The sequence below is a fragment of the Engystomops pustulosus genome, chromosome 3 (genome assembly GCF_040894005.1).
Source record: "Engystomops pustulosus chromosome 3, aEngPut4.maternal, whole genome shotgun sequence".
Classification (NCBI taxonomy): Eukaryota; Metazoa; Chordata; class Amphibia; order Anura; family Leptodactylidae; genus Engystomops; species Engystomops pustulosus.
This window is the reverse complement of record NC_092413.1, coordinates 195,884,440-195,903,627: the sequence shown is the minus strand read 5'-3', so window position 1 is coordinate 195,903,627 and position 19,188 is coordinate 195,884,440. Positions and strand designations below refer to the sequence as shown.

The following is a 19,188-nucleotide window of genomic DNA, read 5'->3' as shown; positions in this document are numbered from 1 at the left end:
GCGTATACATTGACAGATAGTGGCAGCCTCCATATGGCCACTATATATCCTGTCCGCCAAAAAATTGGCGGGTGAAAAGACATAGGCCGGCGCCACACAGGGCGCTTTGTCTGCGCTTGCAAACGCAGACAAAGTCGCGCCCACCGGGGCAGGCCTCGGCCCGATCGCATCGGCGTTTCTATGGAAACGACTGCGATCGGGAACGAGCCGCCGGTGTTTCGCGTTAAATTAACGCGAAACACCGGCGGCTCGTTCCCGATCGCAGGCGTTTCCATAGAAACGCCGATACAATCGGGCCGAGGCCCGCCCCGGTGGGCGCGACTTTGTTTGCGCTTGCAAGCGCAGACAAAGCGCCCTGTGTGGCGCCGGCCATAGGAAGCTACGTGTGTTTTCATCCTGCATCCTCCGCGGAGTATTCGCCTACGGTGATGCCACACGTGGCGTTTTGAACCCGTTTTTGATCTGTTTTTAAGTAGTCGTCCAAAAACGCATGCGTGTTTGACCACTTTTAATTAAGACAATTGGTAAAATCTGTCAAAACGGATGTGTTTTTGGACGGACTGCTTAAAAACAGACTAAAAACGGGTTCAAAACGCCACGTGAGCCATCACCATTAGCAGAGGAATGGACAGACATGGGGAGCAGATGCAGAGTATTACATTTCTCTGCACTAGTGATGTGTCGTTCACGAACGAGCCATGGATCACAAGGGTCCATTGTACCCCAAATCACCTAAAAGAAGGGAGCAGCCGGTTGTGCATGCCGCTGCCACTCCCTTCACTTTCTATGGAACTGATGGAAAGAGCCGGGTACGCGCCATAGAGATGAGTAGAGCAGCCGGGGGTACAATGGACTGACGTATTCATGATCCATGTGCCCACCACTGACTCCTCACAGATGAGCAAGTTAGGCCCTAGGCACAGGATCCGGCTTAAAGGGAACCTACCACCACAAATCTACCTATAAAGGTAGATCGGGTGGTAGGTGGATGAATGGGACGTGAGGATAGCTCTTTTAAGGGCTAATCCTCACGTCCCGCACTTTTTTAGTAACTTTTATGCTAATTTTCTTATGCGGCTACTGGGGCGTGGAGTAGCCGCATCTGAGGTTACACGAGGCGGCTACTCCACGCCCCGGTAGCCTATTTTCTCCTCCTACTCACCATCTTCGGCGCGCAGGTGCTCGTAGCTGCACGCCCTCGTCCGACGATCCTGCAGTCTGCGCATGCGCAGAACAGCAGGCCCGCACCTGTGCAGCCCCGACTTCGGAGCAGTGACCGCGCAGGCGTGGGGCTGTTGTTCTGCGCATGCGCAGACTGCAGGATCGTCGGACGAGGGCGCGCAGCTACGAGCAGCTGCGCGCCGAAGATGGTGAGTAGGAGGAGAAAAGAGGCTGCCGGGGCGTGGAGTAGCCGCCTCGTGTAACCTCAGATGCGGCTACTCCACGCCCCAGTAGCCGCATAAGAAAATTAGCATAAAAGTTACTAAAAAAGTGCGGGGACGTGAGGATTAGCCCTTAATAGGTACTCCTTTATAGGTAGATTTGTGGTGGTAGGTGCCCTTTAACTTGTTGTGACTGTACAACCCCTTTAACCCTTTAAAGACCTGGCCCTTTTTTGTTTTTTTCTTTTCCATTTTTTACTCCCCACAATCAAAAACCTATAAACTTTTTTTTTTACACTTAAAGAGCTGTGTGACATTTTGTTTTCTGTGTAACAAATTGCACTTCATAGTGATGGTATTTATTATTCCATGCCGTGTACTGGGAAGCAGGAAAAAATGAAATTTTACGGCTTTCGCTTTACGCCACAAATGACATGTCTACTTTATTCTTTGGGTTGGTGGGATCACTGGGATAAGAAATTTGAATTGGTTTCGTAATGTTTTCATACTTTTACAAAAATTAAAACCTCCTGTACAAATTTTTTTGTTAGATTTTGCCATCTTCTGGCGCTAATAACTTTTTCATTCGGTGTACCGGTGACACCCGCGACCAGTGCTAGCATGGGCACCGCCATCTTGCCGAAGATCGTCGCTCCCTGTGATGTCATGGGGGAGCAGCGATCCGTTGCCATGCCAGCCTAGGGTCTTCCAAAGACCCGAGGCTGTCTTGTTTTAACCCATAATGAATGAGGAGGAAAATTCCCATATACTGCCATATTGTAGTATGGCAGTATATGGTAGGATCGATCAGACAACCTAGGGTTAAAGTACCCTGGGGGGGGTGTCTGAAAAATATTAAAAATATTTAAAAAAAATATAATAACAAAATTCAAATCACCCCCCTTTCCCTAGAAGTCAAATAAATATAAATAAACAGTAAAAATCATAAACAAATTAAGTATTGGAAAATGACTGTTCAAAATATAATAACTTTTTTTCACTGTGCTTTAACCCCATGGCACTTTTTAGCCATTTTGAAAAATATAAAAAATGCTATAAAAAAAATCAAAAGGTCGTACAGTCTTAAAAATGGCAGCATTGAAAACGTCATCAAAAGTCGCACAAAATGACACCAACCACAGCATCGTACACCAAAGTATGAGAAAGTTATTAGCGCCTTGTACAGGAGGTTTTAATTTTTGTAAATGTATGAAAACATTATAAAACCTAAACAAATTTGTTATCCCCATAATCGCACCGACCCAAAGAATAAAGTAGACATGTCATTTGGGGTGCACAGTGAAATTCTTAAAATTCAAGCCCACAAGAAAATGGCGCAAATGCGATATTTTACCATTTCCACTGCATTTGGAATTTTTTTCCCACTTCCCAGTACACGGCATGGAATAATTAAGCTGTGTACATGTGTTTTCTTGTGGGCTTGGATTTTACGGCTTTTACTGTGCGCCCCCAAATGACAGGTCTGCTTTATTCTTTGGGTCGGTGTGATCACGGTGATAACACATATTTATAGGTTTTATAATGTTTTCATACATTTACAAAAATTAAAACCTCCTGTACCAATTTTTTTTTATTTTGCCATATTCTAGCGCTAACAACTTTTTCGTACTTCGGTGTACGGCGCAGTGGGTGGTGTCATTTTGTGTGACTTTTGATGAAGTTTTCAATGCTACGAATTTTTAGGACTGTGTGACCTTTTGATCACTTTTTTATATTTTTCAAAATGGCAAAAAAGTGGTATTTTTGAATGTTTTCACTGTTTTCCGTTACGGGGTTAAACGCTGTGAAAAAAACGTTATATTTTGATAGATCGGGCATTTTCGGACGCAGCGATACCTAATGTGTTTATGATTTTTATGATTTATTTATATGAATTCTAGGGATAGGGGGGTGATTTGAATTTTTAGTTTTTTTTTTATAAACTTTTTAACCCTAGGTTGTCTGATTGATCCTACCATATACTGCCATACTGTAGTATGGCAGTATATGGGGATTTTTCTCCTCATTTATTACAATGTGCACATTGTAATGAATGGGATATAACAAGACAACCTCGGGTCTTCGAAAGACCCGACGTTATCATGGTGACCGATTGCCGCACCCTTATAATGTAACGGGGAGCGACGGTCGTCACCAAGATGGCGGAGCATGAAACCGAGGGAAGCGAACGCAGCGATAACACCCACGATCAGTCTTTGCTGCAATATGCATAAAGGCTATGGAGAGGGCTCAGCCCGTCAGCCCTCTCCTTGCACCCACAGGCGACGTGCTCTGTACTATTACGGCGTGCGTCGGTAAGGCGCGTGCGGTCACACAGTGTCTTTTAAAACACATTACAACAGCTGCGGAGAGGTGATTTGCCTAATTACACTACTGTTAACATTTGCGTTTACAAAATGCAATGCAAATGCAATGTGTTTGCACTGCGATTTGTAAGCTCAAATGTTAATAGTAATGTAATTACTGTAATGCAAATCACCTCTCCTGTGGTTCAAAACGCAAGGAAAAACGCATTGTGTGACCGTAGCCCTAATACACAGCACCGGAGACTCTCGTGCTCTGTCATGCTTTTGGTTTCTGTCACATTTGGGATGTTCCAGGCACAGGACAGAGCCCTCCCACAGGCGTGTTACCCAGCATCCGCCCCATATTATTACTTGCGTCTCTGTGGGGGAGCTATCAGTACAGTACAGCGCCGTGCACAGTGCTAGTGTCTTCTCCTCACAACTCATCACCATGTCCAGAAGACGCCAGGACGGAGGCTACAGGAACTGGTGAGGAGCGGGGCAGTGTGTGAGGATAGGGCAGACATTTACTATATGTAAGACGTATAATAGTCCACAGAGCTTGATAATGTTACAGTATGACCGTTCTATATGGAGTAATAAACACTTGTAGTAAGGCAGTAATTATAACTGCGCAACGGGCGCCTATACAGTCTATGCGCGAGTCTGGCAGAAGACCTAGAGGCCCCGCCCACGCTCAACAAATGGCGGGCGCTGCCGGGACAAAATGGCCGCGTGTAGATTGTGTACGTTGTACAAATTATAGCACAGAGCCAGTGCACTGCATGCAAGCTTCACTGTACAAGTGCAACTTGTACTAACTTATACTGGGTGTATTCTACACTAGGGCCACTTTCTCATGTTAATCCATGCCTTTTCCCATTAAGTTTACCTTTTAATGTCATTTTATAGCATTTATCTGTGAGAAAATATGTGGTTTAATGAATGGTGAGGTACAATCTCACCATAAGACCACCACAGATAGTGAGGAGGCGTTCATATTTTTACAATATGTAACAGTTATGTAAATGTGAGCTAAACACAATAGGGGTCATTTATTAAACTTATTTTGTTTATTTTTTTTTACTGCTTTTTTTGCAACTTTTCAGCATAATTGTGCCAAAATGAGCACATTTTACACCCTTTTTGAAACGCTTGGCGCAAGAGTTTTCACGTCTTTGCATGATCATAATAGTAATTAAAATCCAAATGTGTATGTGTGAAAAAGTTGCACATTTTTGCACAAATAACCTCATGCGCAGGTGTAGGCACGGGGTTGCCACCCACTGGTGGTATTGAGTCTACATTACAAAGAAAAATTATTTTTTTTCTCCAGTTTTTGTAACTTTAACCCCCCCCAAAAAAATGAAATATAGGTCCCTTAAATTTGCGTCATGAAATAAATGCAGCAAAAATGTTTACAATATTGCTCAAAAAGAAGGTTACAGCCATTAGGGCAATGCCACACATCACTTTTTTGGACCGTTTTAAGGCATGCGTTTTCCGTCTGTTTAACCCCTTAATGCCGGAGCCACTTTTCACCTTCCTGACACGGCCCATTTTTTCATATCTGCCCTGTGTCACTATAAATGGTTATAACTTTGGAACGCATTCAAGTGATTTTGACATTGTTTTCTCGTAACACTTTGAACTTCATGTTAGTTGAAAAATGTTGGTGGTATGTGCTGTGTATATTTATGAGAAAATCAGATATTTGGTGAAAATTTGGAAAAACTCGAATGTCTGCTTTATGTGGATATGTTTTTTTACGCATCCTCTCATTTTTGTAGGAGGTTCTGGGGCTTTGAACGTTAGGTGCGATTTTTCATCCTGCTATTGAGGGACCTGCTCAGGTTTCAAGTCACTTTGAGAGGCCTAAATAAAAGTAAAACCCCGTTATCGAAACTACGCCCCTCAACGTACGTAAAGCAACTTTTATGAAGTTCGTTAATCCTTTAATTGTTTTATGTTTTTCATAAAATGTACACATTCTCAGTGGATAAAATACAAAAACGCTCCACAAAATTTGATACCCAATCCCTCCCGTGTATAACAATCCCCCATATGTGGTGGTGACTGCTGTATGGGCACACGCCAGGGCATCGAAGGAGCTGCGCCATTCAGAGCAGATTATGCATTGTCACTTTTTATTGGCTATACAATCTTTATTTTTTTTGCAATTTGGACAAATAAGGGCTTATTTTTTTTTGCGACATGAGATGCACTTTATACATACCGTATATACTCGTGGATAAGCTGAGTTTTTCAGCACAAAAAATGTGCTGAAAAACGTCCCCTCGGCTTATACGCGAGTCAATACTTGTAAAAAATAATTAAAAATGGACTAAAATGACGCGCCGCTGCTGACGTCATACTAGGCGCCGCACGGGAGAAGACGGTGCGGAAGCAAGAAGAGGAGTCGGGAAGCCAGAAGAGGAGCCGCGCGGACATCGGGGGAGCAGCGCCGCGCATCGGGGCCACTGGAGGGTGAGTATATAAGTTTATTATTATTTTTTTTAACTCTGGGCAAGCTGTATACTAGTGGGGGCATGCTGTATACTACTGGGGGGCAGGCTGGGATGGCTGTATACTACTGGGGGCAGGCTGGGGTGGCGGTATACTACTGGGGGCTGGCTGTATACTACTGGGGGCAGGCTGGGGTGGCGGTATACTACTGGGGGCAGGCTGTATACTACTGGGGGCAGGCTGGGGTGGCGGTATACTACTGGGGGCAGGCTGTATACTACTGGGGGCAGGCTGGGGTGGCGGTATACTACTGGGGGCAGGCTGTGGTGGCGGTATACTACTGGGGGCAGGCTGTATACTACTGGGGGCAAGCTGTATATTATAGGGGGCAGGCTGTATACCACTGGGGGCTGGCTGGCTATATACTTGGCTGGGTCTGTGACCAGTGCATTTCCCACCCTCGGCTTATACTGGAGTCAATAGGTTTTCCCAGTTTTTGGTGGTAAAATTAGGGGTCTCGGCTTATACTCGAGTATATATGGTATTTCATTTTAGTTGGTCATTAGCCCATTGATGACATTTTGACTTTTGAATGTATGGAGAAAAAAAAATACTATATTATCTTTATTCTATAGGTTACTACGATTACTGGGAAAAAACTAATATAAAGAAAATCTCATTTGTTTTCATACCGCCATCTTTTCGGAGATACAACTTTAATATTTTTTGGTTGACAAAGCTGGTTTAAGGCTTTTTTTTATGTGTTGAGTTGTACTTTTCAGTGGTACCATTTTTGTGTACATAACTTATTTTGACCAGTTTTTGGAACATTTTGGTGAGGGGATTTTATGAAAAATTTCATACAAAAAAAAAAAATTTGGCATGTTTTTGGTTTTACGTCGTTCACTGGACGGGTCTAATAATGAGTCATTGTCCAGACTGTTACGGAAGTGGCGATGGCAAATATGTGTTTTTTTGGAGGGGATTGTGTTTTTTTTTTTTTTAACTTTTTTAGACGTGTATAGGGAATGTTTGTGTTTAGGGGACTTTTACTTTAATTAATTCTTTTTATTAGAAAAACTTTATTAAGTGTTTTGAACTTTTATTTTTGTGTATCCTGCAACTGAACCCCCCCCTCATACTCTAAGTACTCACATATAACCCGAGGATCCTAAATTTAACCCCCCCCCCCCCCCCAAAAAAAAAATGCAATCGCTACTCATTAATGAAATGTTATGTCCTCAGCCGGGATCTCTTAAAAAAAAAATATATATATATATATATAGCCCATTCTTCTCCTTTCCCGTGGCTTGGTCTTCCGCCCCAGGCGCATCGCTTTGACATGGTGGTGTGACTATAACGTGATAGTGTAAGGGCCGGCGTGCCGCATAAACTATGACGTCACACCGCCGTGTTATAGGGATGCGACCGGGCCGGAAGAGCAGAAGACAGAGCCGTGGGGCCGAGGAGAAGAGGCTGGAAGGTGAGTATAGTTTTTTTTTTTTGTAAGACTGATGGCGGATCTTCATAGGGGGCCCTCCCAAGCCAAAGGCCCCAGGCGCCCGCCCATACCACCTATATGAAGATCCGTCATTGCTGAAAACACATGCTTTAAAACTGTCCAAAAACGCAACATGTGACATCGCCCGTACACCGATCCTGTAGAAGTCTCGGATATAACCTTTCAAAGTTTGTGACTGTGAAAAAGGAGCACAAGATGCAACTTTCAAAAACGAAAAACTCATGACTCCCCCACAAAGTATATTACTAGCCCCACTCCTTAACCCCTTACCGACATGTGACATGAGCCCTCTCCAGCAAAGGCTTACCGGTGTTTTACCGCTGATCGCTGCCGGCAAAGGTGCTGGCGGCTTCAAAAAGACGGCGGCGCGCAGGCACCACCTTTTTTCCATGGATCGTCGCTCCCCGTGACGTCATTGGGGAGCGACGATCCGTCGCCATGGTAGCTTGGGGTCTCACGTGGTAATGTATGAGTAGTAAAATCCCCATATACTGCCATACTGTAGTATGGCAGTATATGATAGGATTGATCAGACACCCTAGGGTTAAAGTACCCTAGGGAGTCTGAAAAATAGTAAAAAAAAAAAGGTTAAAATAAAAAAATTATAATAAAAAACCCTAAAAATTCAAATCACCCCCCTTTCCCTAGAATTTATATAAATATAAATAAACAGTAAAAATCATAAACACATTAGGTATCGCCGTGTCTGAAAATGCCCGATCTATCAAAATATGACAACGGTTTTTCACTGCGTTTAACCCCGTAACGGAAAATCGCGGCCAAAGTCGAAAATGGCACTTTTTTGCCATTTAAAATTTTTTTAAGATTCTATAAAAAGTGATCACAAGGTCGTACAGTCCTAAAAATGATAACTTTGTAAACGTCATCAAAATCCGCAAAAAAAGACACCACCCACAGCTCCGTACACCAAAGTATGAAAAAGATATTAGCGCCAGAAGAGGGCAAAATCCCCCCAAAAAATTTTGTATAGGAGGTTTTAATTTTTTTAAATGTATGAAAACATTATAAAACCTATACAAATTTGGTATCCCCGTAATCGTATCGACCCAAATAATAAAGTAGGCCTGTCATTTGGGGTGCACAGTGAAACCCGTAAGATCCAAGCCCACAAGAAAATGGCACAAATGCGTTTTTTTACCAATTTCACTGCATTTGGAATTTTTTTCCCACTTCCCAGTACACGGCATGGAATATTAAACACCACCATTTTGAAGTGCAATTTGTTACGCAGAAAATAAGCCATCACACAGCTCTGTACATGGAAAAATAAAAAAGTTACAGATTTTTGAATGTGGGGAGTGAAAAATGAAAACGCTAAATCGAAAAAGGGCTGCGGCGGGAAAGGGTTAAAATTACCTCTTTTGGTAACTTTCTGGTTTATGGCCCCCATTTAGATGTTCGGTCTTGGTGCATCCAGGACACTATCAGAAACCCGGGGACACTCTCCCACATGGCGCTTTTGTTGCATTTGTGTACACATACAAAATGCAAGTGGGAGGGGGTTATGAGTTTTGGCCACACCCCCTCCCACTTGGGTTTTGGATACATTTAAAAACACAACAAAAACTCCATGTGGTGAACTGCCCAGACACAGGCTACAGTAAAGGTCCCGGGCACATTCTCCATCACTGCCGCCTGGAATGAGCCCATAGAATAAAAAATGTCACGGTGTTTTATGGTTTACATTGTTTTTTCTCTGCAGGGAACAGGGAGGCTACTCATCATCTGGGCGATGGAGAGGACAAGGTATGGGAGTGTCTAACCCTGTATATTGTCTGCGCTCAGCACTAAATAAAGAAGTCACTTTTTTGTATTTCCATTAATCTGAATTTGCTGAAATCCCTGGGGGGGGGGGGGGTGGTCATTTATCTTAAGTCTGGAAATGTCTGTCTAGTTTTGGTTATTTGGTTTTTCGTGTTAGTGATTGATACATGAGGCATGCAGGTCTTATGTTTTTTTTTTTGGGGGGGGGGGGGGGGGACTATTGGAAAGTGGCACAAATGTCTCAAATGTTTAAGCAGCCCTGCTCTGGCCTGTAGGTTATTTGCGCAAAACAAGTGCAACTTAATTTGCGACGTCCACATCCTGAATTTTTATGATCAATTTTGGAAAAAAAAACAAAAAAAAACTGTGGCAGCAATCTCTGCAAAATTAGGAGCAACTACGCTAAAAAGTCGCAAAAAAAAGAGAATTTTTTTTTTAAAAGCTTAATGAATGAGCCCCCCCCCCCCATGTTTTTACCACAAGAACATATCATGTCACATGGATAGAAGCGACTTCACTTTTTTTTATGAAATAGACATAATATACAGGGTGTTACTTGTAGATGACACTGATGACATCATTGTTCATCCATGATGTCACGTATATGGAGACTGCTTGTAAACACCCTGTGGAATTAGGATAAAAGATGTCAGATTTTGAGGCTTTTATACACAAGTAGCAGATTTGTCCCCACGTAGCGTTTTGAACCCGCAGTCCGTTAAAAAACTCTGCTTTTGAAGTTTTTTTTTCCAATTATCTTAATGAGGATAATTGGAAAATGGACAAAAACAGTCAAAAAAGTGATGCTTTTTCAAAAAAACGCATGCGTTTAACTGACTGCTTAAAAACGGGCTCAGAACACCACGTGTGCCGCCGGTCTTATGGTGTGTTCAGACGTGGCATTCGCATTGCGTTTACAAACACCTTGGGAGGGGCTCGACCTGATTGCATTGAAACATATGTGATCAGTAACCAATACCCCCCCCCCCCCTCCCGTATTTTGCATGTACACAATGCATAACAACGCATGGTTGCTGATTACTCGTTTCCATTGGAAACCGCAGACTCCGCCTCCAGGAACTTTATTGCGTTTGTAAAACTATGCAAACACAATGTGCAAATGGTTAGATGTAGGTGCGGATTAGCCGTAATAGAAACACGTAAAAACATGTTAATTATTACTGTGGAATCAGTAATGTATAAATATGGGATTCCCGGGGCTCGTACCCCATGTACTATCAGATGTTCTCACAAACCTGTCTCTTCCATACAGAACAAGCAGCTGACGTGTACACAGATGGATCCTGCACTAACAATGGCAGATATGGTGCACGAGGTGGAGTTGGTGTCTATTGGGATAAACATAGTCATCTGTAAGTAATACTTGTCTTTGGTTCAGATTATAACTTTTTAAAAGGAGTAGAGAAATTTCCATTGCAGCTGCATCAGTTTTCCAGCATATGAATGTCTCTCAGTTGTTAGAACTGTCGATTTTTCACAAAAATTAACAACTTTTGTGACTATTTTTTCCATTAGCCTATTTGCAAGTTTAGGCAGAAATTCACTCCAGTCCCTCCTGGTATAGAAAAAAACTTTTCTTTTGGACTGGAGGTTTTAATTTTTGAATAATAATAAATAATATTATTATTACTTTACAAATTATAGGGAACATATACAAATATTACATTACTGATTACAAACATTCATAAGGAACAATAGGTGTGAGGGCCCTGATCACAAGAGCTTACAGTCTATGAGGATGAGGGGGTGACACAAGAGCTTACAGTCTATGAGGATGAGGGGGTGACACAGGAGCTTACAGTCTATGAGGATGAGGGGGTGACACAGGAGCTTACAGTCTATGAGGATGAGGGGGAGACAAGAGCTTACAGTCTATGAGGATGAGGGGGTGACACAAGAGCTTACAGTCTATGAGGATGAGGGGTGACACAAGAGCTTACAGTCTATGAGGATGAGGGGGTGACACAAGAGCTTACAATCTATGAGGATGAGGGGGGACACAAGAGCTTACAGTCTATGAGGATGAGGGGGAGACAAGAGCGTACAGTCTATGAGGATGAGGGATGACACAAGAGCTTACAGACTGTAAGCTCTTGTGTTATCCCTTCCTCCGCATAGACTGTAAGCTCTTGTGTCACTCCTCTCATCCTCATAGACTGTAAGCTCTTGTGTCACCCCTCATTCTCATAGACTGTAAGCTCTTGTGTCACCCCCTCATTCTCATAGACTGTAAGCTCTTGTGTCACCCCCTCCACCTCATAGACTGTAAGCTCTTGTGTCACCCCCTCATCCTCATAGACTGTAAGCTCTTGTCTCCCCCTCATCCTCATAGACTGTAAGCTCCTGTGTCACCCCCTCATCCTCATAGACTGTAAGCTCCTGTGTCACCCCCTCATCCTCATAGACTGTAAGCTCTTGTGTCACCCCCTCATTCTCATAGACTGTAAGCTCTTGTGTCACCCCCTCCACCTCATAGACTGTAAGCTCTTGTGTCACCCCCTCCACCTCATAGACTGTAAGCTCTTGTGTCACCCCCTCATCCTCATAGACTGTAAGCTCTTGTGTCATCTCCTCATCCTCATAGACTAATCTCTTGTGTTACCCTCTCATCCTCATAGACTGTAAGCTCGTGTCACCCCCTTCATCCTCATAGACTGTAAGCTCTTGTGTCACCCCCTCCACCTCATAGACTGTAAGCTCTTGTGTCACCCCCTCCACCTCATAGACTGTAAGCTCTTGTGTCACCCCCTCATCCTCATAGACTGTAAGCTCTTGTGTCACCCCCTCATCCTCATAGACTGTAAGCTCTTGTGTTACCCCTTCATCCTCATAGACTGTAAGCTCTTGTGTCACCCCCTCATCCTCATAGACTGTAAGCTCTTGTGTCACCCCCTCATCCTCATAGACTGTAAGCTCTTGTGTCATCTCCTCATCCTCATAGACTAATCTCTTGTGTCACCTCCTCATCCTCATAGACTGTAAGCTCTTGTGTCACCCCCTCATCCTCATAGACTGTAAGCTCTTGCGTCACCCCCCTCATCCTCATAGACTGTAAGCTCTTGTGTCACCCCCTCATCCTCATAGACTGTAAGGTCTTATGTCACACCCTCATCCTCATAGACTGTAAGCTCTTGTGTCACCCCCTCATCCTCATAGACTGTAAGCTCTTGTGTCACCCCCTCATCCTCATAGACTGTAAGCTCTTGTGTCATCTCCTCATCCTCATGGACTGTAAGCTCTTGTGTCACCCCCTCATCCTCATAGACTGTAAGCTCTTGTGTCACCCCCTCATCCTCATAGACTAATCTCTTGTGTTACCCTCTCATCCTCATAGACTGTAAGCTCTTATGTCACTCCCTCATCCTCATAGACTGTAAGCTCTTGTGTCACCCCCTCATCCTCATAGACTGTAAGCTCTTGTGTCACCCCCTCATCCTCATAGACTAATCTCTTGTGTTACCCTCTCATCCTCATAGACTGTAAGCTCTTGTGAGTGGATAAATCCATTTCCAATGGGAGAAAAAAAAAAAAAAAGAAATTTTATAAGAGGCGATTTGAACGTTAAAAAGATTATGACATCAAAGTGGTCTAAAAGTTTCCAAAAATGCCAGTGTTGAAACTGCAGATTTTCTCAAAATAAAAGACGTCTTACAAAAAGCAAATTTGTCATATGATGGGGATCAAAAAAGTTTCCTTTTTTTGTTTTGTAACCTTTTATAAAGTATGTATAAATGTTAATATAAGTTTGATATTACAGGAATGTATCAGAAAGACTGGAAGGGAGAGCAACCAACCAGAGAGCAGAATTACAGGTACCGTATATTCCGGCGTATAAGACGACCCCCCTACTTTCCTGTTTAAAATATAGAGTTTAAGATAAATTCGCCGTATAAGACTACCCCTTTTCCAACGCATACAAAACACCGGTAAAAATAAAAATTATGCCCCCCTCCCAGAAGCCATAATTAATGTCCTGCCCCCCTTCCAGTAGCTATAATTAATGTCCTGCCCCCCCCAGTAGCCATAATTAATGTCCTGCCCCCCCCCAGTAGCTATAATTAATGTCCTGCCCCCCCCCCAGTAGCCATAATTAATGTCCTGCCCCCCCCCAGTAGCTATAATTAATGTCCTGCCCCCCAGTAGCTATAATTAATGTCCTGCCCCCCCCCCTCAGTAGCTATAATTAATGTCCTACCCCCAGTAGCTATAATTAATGCCCTGCCCCCCAGTAGCTATAATTACTGTCCTGCACCCCCAGTAGCCATAAATAATGTCCCCCACCACCAAACAGGGCCCTATATATTTAAGCTAAATAAAAAACATAATTCTTACCTTATCCCGCTCCTCTTCGTGCTGCCTCTCATCAGGGGATCAGGTGTCGGGTCATAGACCTCAGCAGACCCGGCGCAGGCAGACGCGTCACATAGCCTGCGTCAGCGATGGGGTCGATGGCGGGTAAGTAGTGTGAGGTGGGCGGATCGGGGGCCCGTTCTAATTTTGAATTATGACAGCTCCGGGCCCTCCTGATCCAGCGCACAGACCAGATGCAGAACAGTCCGTGCGCTGTAACAGGCAGGCCCGCGGCTGTCACAATTCAAAACATCTGCCTGCTGTGCTGCGCCGAGTTATCAGCGCAGGGGTCAGGTACGGGCCTCTGACTGACCGGCAGCGGAGCTTCGGTGGACCGCGAGAAAGGTGAGAAATATTACCGGCGTATAAGACGACCCCAGACTGGACAGAAGATTTTTAAGTCTTCAAAAGTCGTCTTATACGCCGGTATATACGGTAATTACAACTGACGTGGCAGATTTTAATTTAGTTTTTCAGAAATGGGAACTTGTGGCTGCACTGCGAACCCCCCGGGTTTAATGTCTTACAATTTTGTGGAAAGCATCTGAAGATTTTTTTTTTAAATTTATTCTGGACACCAGTGAATGTGTAAGGTTTCAAAAACTGCTGTGTGAACAGATCGTAATAACTATATATTTTTTGAATTTTCTTTGTGTGCTTCAATAAATCAACAATGAAACCTATGTCTCCTTTCCTTAGGCCGCCACCAGAGCATTGGAACAAGCCCGCGATAACAACATTCCGAAGGTTAGAATTCACACTGACAGCGCGTATACTGTTAAAGGTAAGTACCTTTCTTGAGCATTGCAGATGTGTACCGGCATAGTGTCGGCCTGCCTTCACCAGAAGCAAGCACAATGTAGAGTGTATAAACATTGCAGCGTGTGCAAAAAAAAAATGACTGGGTCCCTTAAACGGATATGTATAATTTAGGTGCAACAGAATGGATGCCCAGATGGAAGGAAAATGGCTGGAAAAACTACAATGGAGATGATGTGGCCAATAAAGCAGAATGGCAGAAGCTTGATGGGCTGTGTAGGGGCCGCGATGTCACTTGGGTAAGTTACATTTGTCTTCCTGGCTGCAATCAACAAGGTGCATAGATTTGTTGCCTCTACCTTAACTACAAGAAGAGGCTGCAGACAGGATATTGGAGCTATGGATAAGATGGTTCCTAAACAGCGGTAGGATTGGCGCCAATTGTCATTGGGGAGCGATGATGAATTGGAATGACCAGTTTCTCTGAGAATCCCAAGCCTCGCATTCAACCTTATGTGTAACGGTCTGATGAGCAGATGGCCAGTACGTAATATTGCTGTACATTGTTTGAGCAACCTAGGGTTAAAGTAACATAGGGGGCCTGAAATAATAGGAAAAAAAAATGGAAACATTCTAATCCCTCACACTTTCCATAGAATGCAGATACAAATACAGTCCTAATCATGTCATGTATCCTGGCATCCCGAAATGGCTGCTCTATCGAAATCTAAAAACGGAAGAAAACCTCCAACTTTCAACATTTTTAATAAATTCTGATAGTCACATAGATCCCAAAATGCTTTAAGATGTTACACTACTTCAGGATCTAACCTTGAGGGCGCATTCACACGTTCCACTAGCGTCGCGTTCATAGCGCACAGGTGGTGTGCCACGGCCTGATCGCATATGTGTTTCCAGAGAAACACATGCGATCGCGTTATCGTTTGCATGCGTTTCCCAGGAAACACATATGTGATTGGCCTGAGGCCCGCCCCCTGTGCACTAGCATCACGTTATAACCGCAACGCTAGCAGAACATGTGAATTTATTTAAGGTAGATCGGGTGGTAGGTGGATCTATAGGACGTGAGGATAGCCCCTTTTAAGGGCTAATTTAATAACTTTTAATCTACTAATATGTAAATTTTGTAAAGAGGCTACTGGGGCGTGGAGTAGCCGGAGCTGAGGCTACACGCCCCAGTAGTCTCTTAGATCCTCCTACCTGAAATCTTTGGCGCGCAGCTCCTTGTAGCTGCTCGTCCGAGGAAACTGCTATCTGCGCATGGTCAGAACAGCAGGTCCAAGTCTGTGCGGTCACTGCTCCGAAGCAGAGCTGCGCAGACACGGGCCTGCTGTTCTGCGCATGCAGAGACAGCAGTTTTCTCGGACGAGGAGCTGCGCACCGAAGATTTCGGGTAGGAGGATTTAAGAGACTACTGGGGCGTGGAGTAGCTGCGCCATGTAGCCTCATCTTCGGCTACTCCACGTCCCAGTAGCTTCTTTACAAAATTTACATTAGTTTAATTTTACATTACATTAATTTATTTTTAGTAGAATAAAAGTTATTTAAAAATTGCGGGGACGTGAGGGTTAGCCCTTAAAAAGGCTATGCTCACGACCGATAGATCCACCTACCACCTTTTATAGGTAGATTAAACATTGGATCAATACAAAAAATAACCAAGCCCCATCTAAAGACATTAAAGCGCATTTATACAGTTTATCAATCTTCTCCCTTCAATCCAAGCCCTCCTTAGCTACTATATCCGCAATGGCAGATATCTAGGTAACCCTTTCCAAAATACATATTTTAAGCAGGATGTTCCAGTCAACAGCCGGAATACAGAACCTTGACACTATATCCTGGTACTCCGGAAATCTGGGAGATTTAATATCACAAAATGGGAGTTTAAAAACACTACACTCCTTAGCTAAAAACAATCAGGGAGAAACTGGTTACAATATCTACAAATAAAAGCAGCTCTCAACAAGGCTAAGCTTAAATTCAGCGCAGAAAACACAGACATTACTAAATTCCTTTTATACCCAACACCAAACAAAAAGGGGTTATCCACCTTCTATAAACTACTAGTTGATACCCAGTCTGAGGTTATTCAACCACACCTGAATAAATGGTCTGAGAAGCTAGACACCACAATAAGGGCGATGGCACACGTGGCGTTTTGAACGCGTTTTCCGGGCCGCGGTGATGCGATAAGGGTGATACCACACATTGCGTTTCGAACCATTTTTTGGTCCGTTTTTAAGCAGTCCGTCAAAAAACGCATGTGCTTTTGACCAGTTTCAATTAAGATAATTGGTCAAACGGACCCGTTTTCAAACCAAGCATGCGTTTTTTTGACGGACTGCTTAAAAACTGGCCAAAAACCCGTTCAAAACGCCACCCTAAGGGTGATGCCACAAATGGCGTTTTGAACCCGTTTTTGGTCCGTTTTTAAGCAGTCCGTTACAAAATGCATGCGGTTTTGACCAGTTCCAATTAAGATAATTGGTCAAACCTGTCAAACGGACGCGTTTTCAAACAAAGCATGCGTTTTTTGACAGACTGCTTAAAAAAGGACCAAAACCGGTTCAAAACGCAATGTGTGGCATCGCCCTTATCGCCAAGTAACTTGTTCTCTTGGTTGTTTTTTTAATTGTTATATTGATAATTCCTGTGATAATTGCGCAAAGAAGTAATGACAACATATCTCTTCGTAAATCATATTTATTCATACCTGTATGTAGCTTTTTTCCAGGAAAATAAAAATTTTTAAAAAAGTTAAAAAAAAAATGTATTAAAGTAAAGGATTGAAAAGGTTTTTGGGTATATGGTTTTTCCTTTAAAATGTATCAAATTGTATTAAAAACGACGTCATTTTGTTATTTTTATAATCGTACTGACTCGCAGAATAAAAGTGAGGTGCCATTTTCACTCAGGAGATGTGTTTTCCAAAAAAATTTTAGGACTAAATAATAATTTTGTCAAAATGTAAAAATTCCATTTTGTTTTAATTCTTTTGATATGCTTAAAGGGAACCTGTCACCAGGAGACCCATTTTTAGCACTCCCCCAGTCCCCACAGAGCATAGTACATACACTGCCAAAGTACTCCCACATCCCTCACTTCCATGGTCTCTGTTACAAACCGTTATGTGCAGGACAGAATATCTTAAACTTTCTATTCAGTGGAGAAGAGAAGTTCAGATAAAGTACAGAGAAGACAAGATGGAGTCTACACTATGTCATATTCTACGTTCTTATAATGTTGCTATTTAATCATTACTCTGGCCCCCAGCTGTGTCACTATACTTTTTATTATTACATGAGCAAAAATCGGTGTGGACTCTACACTAATGTGATCATGTAAATTATCTTCAAATCAATTTAGATTTCACCACTTTTACTTCCAGATTGACGTTTGCCCCATCGTCTGAGTTGTAGGACTTTGTGTTATGCGTTAAAATAAAAAAAAATATACTTATATAATTTTTTTAATTTTCAGAAACATGTGTCAGGACACAGCGGCAATCCTGGGAATGAAATGGCCGACCACCTGGCAAGGAGTGGAGCGAACAAATAGGAATTCCATCTTCTGCTCAACAAGACTTCACCTTTTATTCTCCCTGGTTAATTTTGGTTAAAGGAACACACCGGTCACAGCTGATTAATTGATTTATGCCTTGTGCAGGGTCTGAAGGGAGGAGCTGGACTCCAGGTTCTAGGAATACAAGGAGTCCTGCTGCTCCCTTCAGGGCGTGGTCACACAGTACATTTTTCGATGGGTTTTCATTGCTTTTTGAAACGCGTTACAATAACTGAGGAGAGGTGATTTGCTTAATTACATTACTGTTAACATTTGCAAAAGCAGTGTAAACATGTTAACATATGTGTTAACATCTGTGTTTACAAAACGCAATGCTAACAGTAATGCAATTAGGCAAATCACATCTCTTCAGCTGCTTCAAAGCGCAATCAAAACGCACCTTGTGACCGCGCCGTAAGGGTGATGCCACACATGCCGCTTTGTCTGCGTTTGCAAATGCAGACAAAGCCGCACCCACCGGGGCCGATGCGATCAGGCCATGGCCCGCCCCGGTGGATGCGGCTTTGCCTGCGTTTGTAAACGCAGACAAAGCGGCACGTGTGGCATCACCCTAAGGGAGTGTTCCATGGCTATGACTGGAGTGTTCTAAGATTTACTTTATAATCGTGTATTGAATCTCGTGTTCTGCATTCTTATGTTGGTATTTGCATATAATCTTGGGGTCTGTATGGTGCCCGGTCTTGTGGTTTCATGACCTGTAATAAATGTTAGTGTTCTAAACAAGTGACGCTTATCAGGTGTTTGTTCGTTCTACATGGAAACGGGGCCAAAAGCAAAATCTGCATCCTGACTACAAATCTTCAGGGCGCGTTCACACGTTGCGTTTTGACCTGCGTTTTCATTGCGTTTGAAACGCATATACAACAGCTGAGAAGAGGTGATTTGCCCAATTACATCACTGTTAACATTTCCGTTTACAAAACGCATCGTAAACGCTATGTTAATGCACACGTTAACAAAGCGTTAACGCATGCGTTAACATTGCGTTTAC

At 43.1% G+C, this 19,188-nt stretch overlaps 1 protein-coding gene across 1 annotated transcript; it reads left to right on the top strand.

Annotated features, from left to right (window-relative positions):
- Nucleotides 1–4,019: 4,019 nt before the first annotated feature.
- Nucleotides 4,020–18,920, top strand: LOC140122537 (ribonuclease H1-like). Its single transcript, XM_072143517.1, has 7 exons — nt 4,020–4,177; nt 9,400–9,443; nt 10,735–10,834; nt 13,240–13,294; nt 14,532–14,616; nt 14,766–14,890; nt 18,096–18,920. The coding sequence occupies exons 1-7, from the start codon at nt 4,140–4,142 to the stop codon at nt 18,171–18,173; spliced, it is 525 nt and encodes a 174-aa protein (XP_071999618.1). The 5' UTR covers nt 4,020–4,139; the 3' UTR covers nt 18,174–18,920.
- Nucleotides 18,921–19,188: the final 268 nt, after the last annotated feature.

Bases quoted from the DNA above. Each gene is read 5' to 3' on its own strand.
- LOC140122537 (XM_072143517.1), top strand. From the start codon at position 4,140: ATGTCCAGAAGACGCCAGGACGGAGGCTACAGGAACTG. The intron at 9,444-10,734 runs GTATGGGAGTGT...TCTTCCATACAG, and splicing joins TGGGCGATGGAGAGGACAAG to AACAAGCAGCTGACGTGTAC. The intron at 13,295-14,531 runs GTACCGTATATT...TCCTTTCCTTAG, and splicing joins ACCAGAGAGCAGAATTACAG to GCCGCCACCAGAGCATTGGA.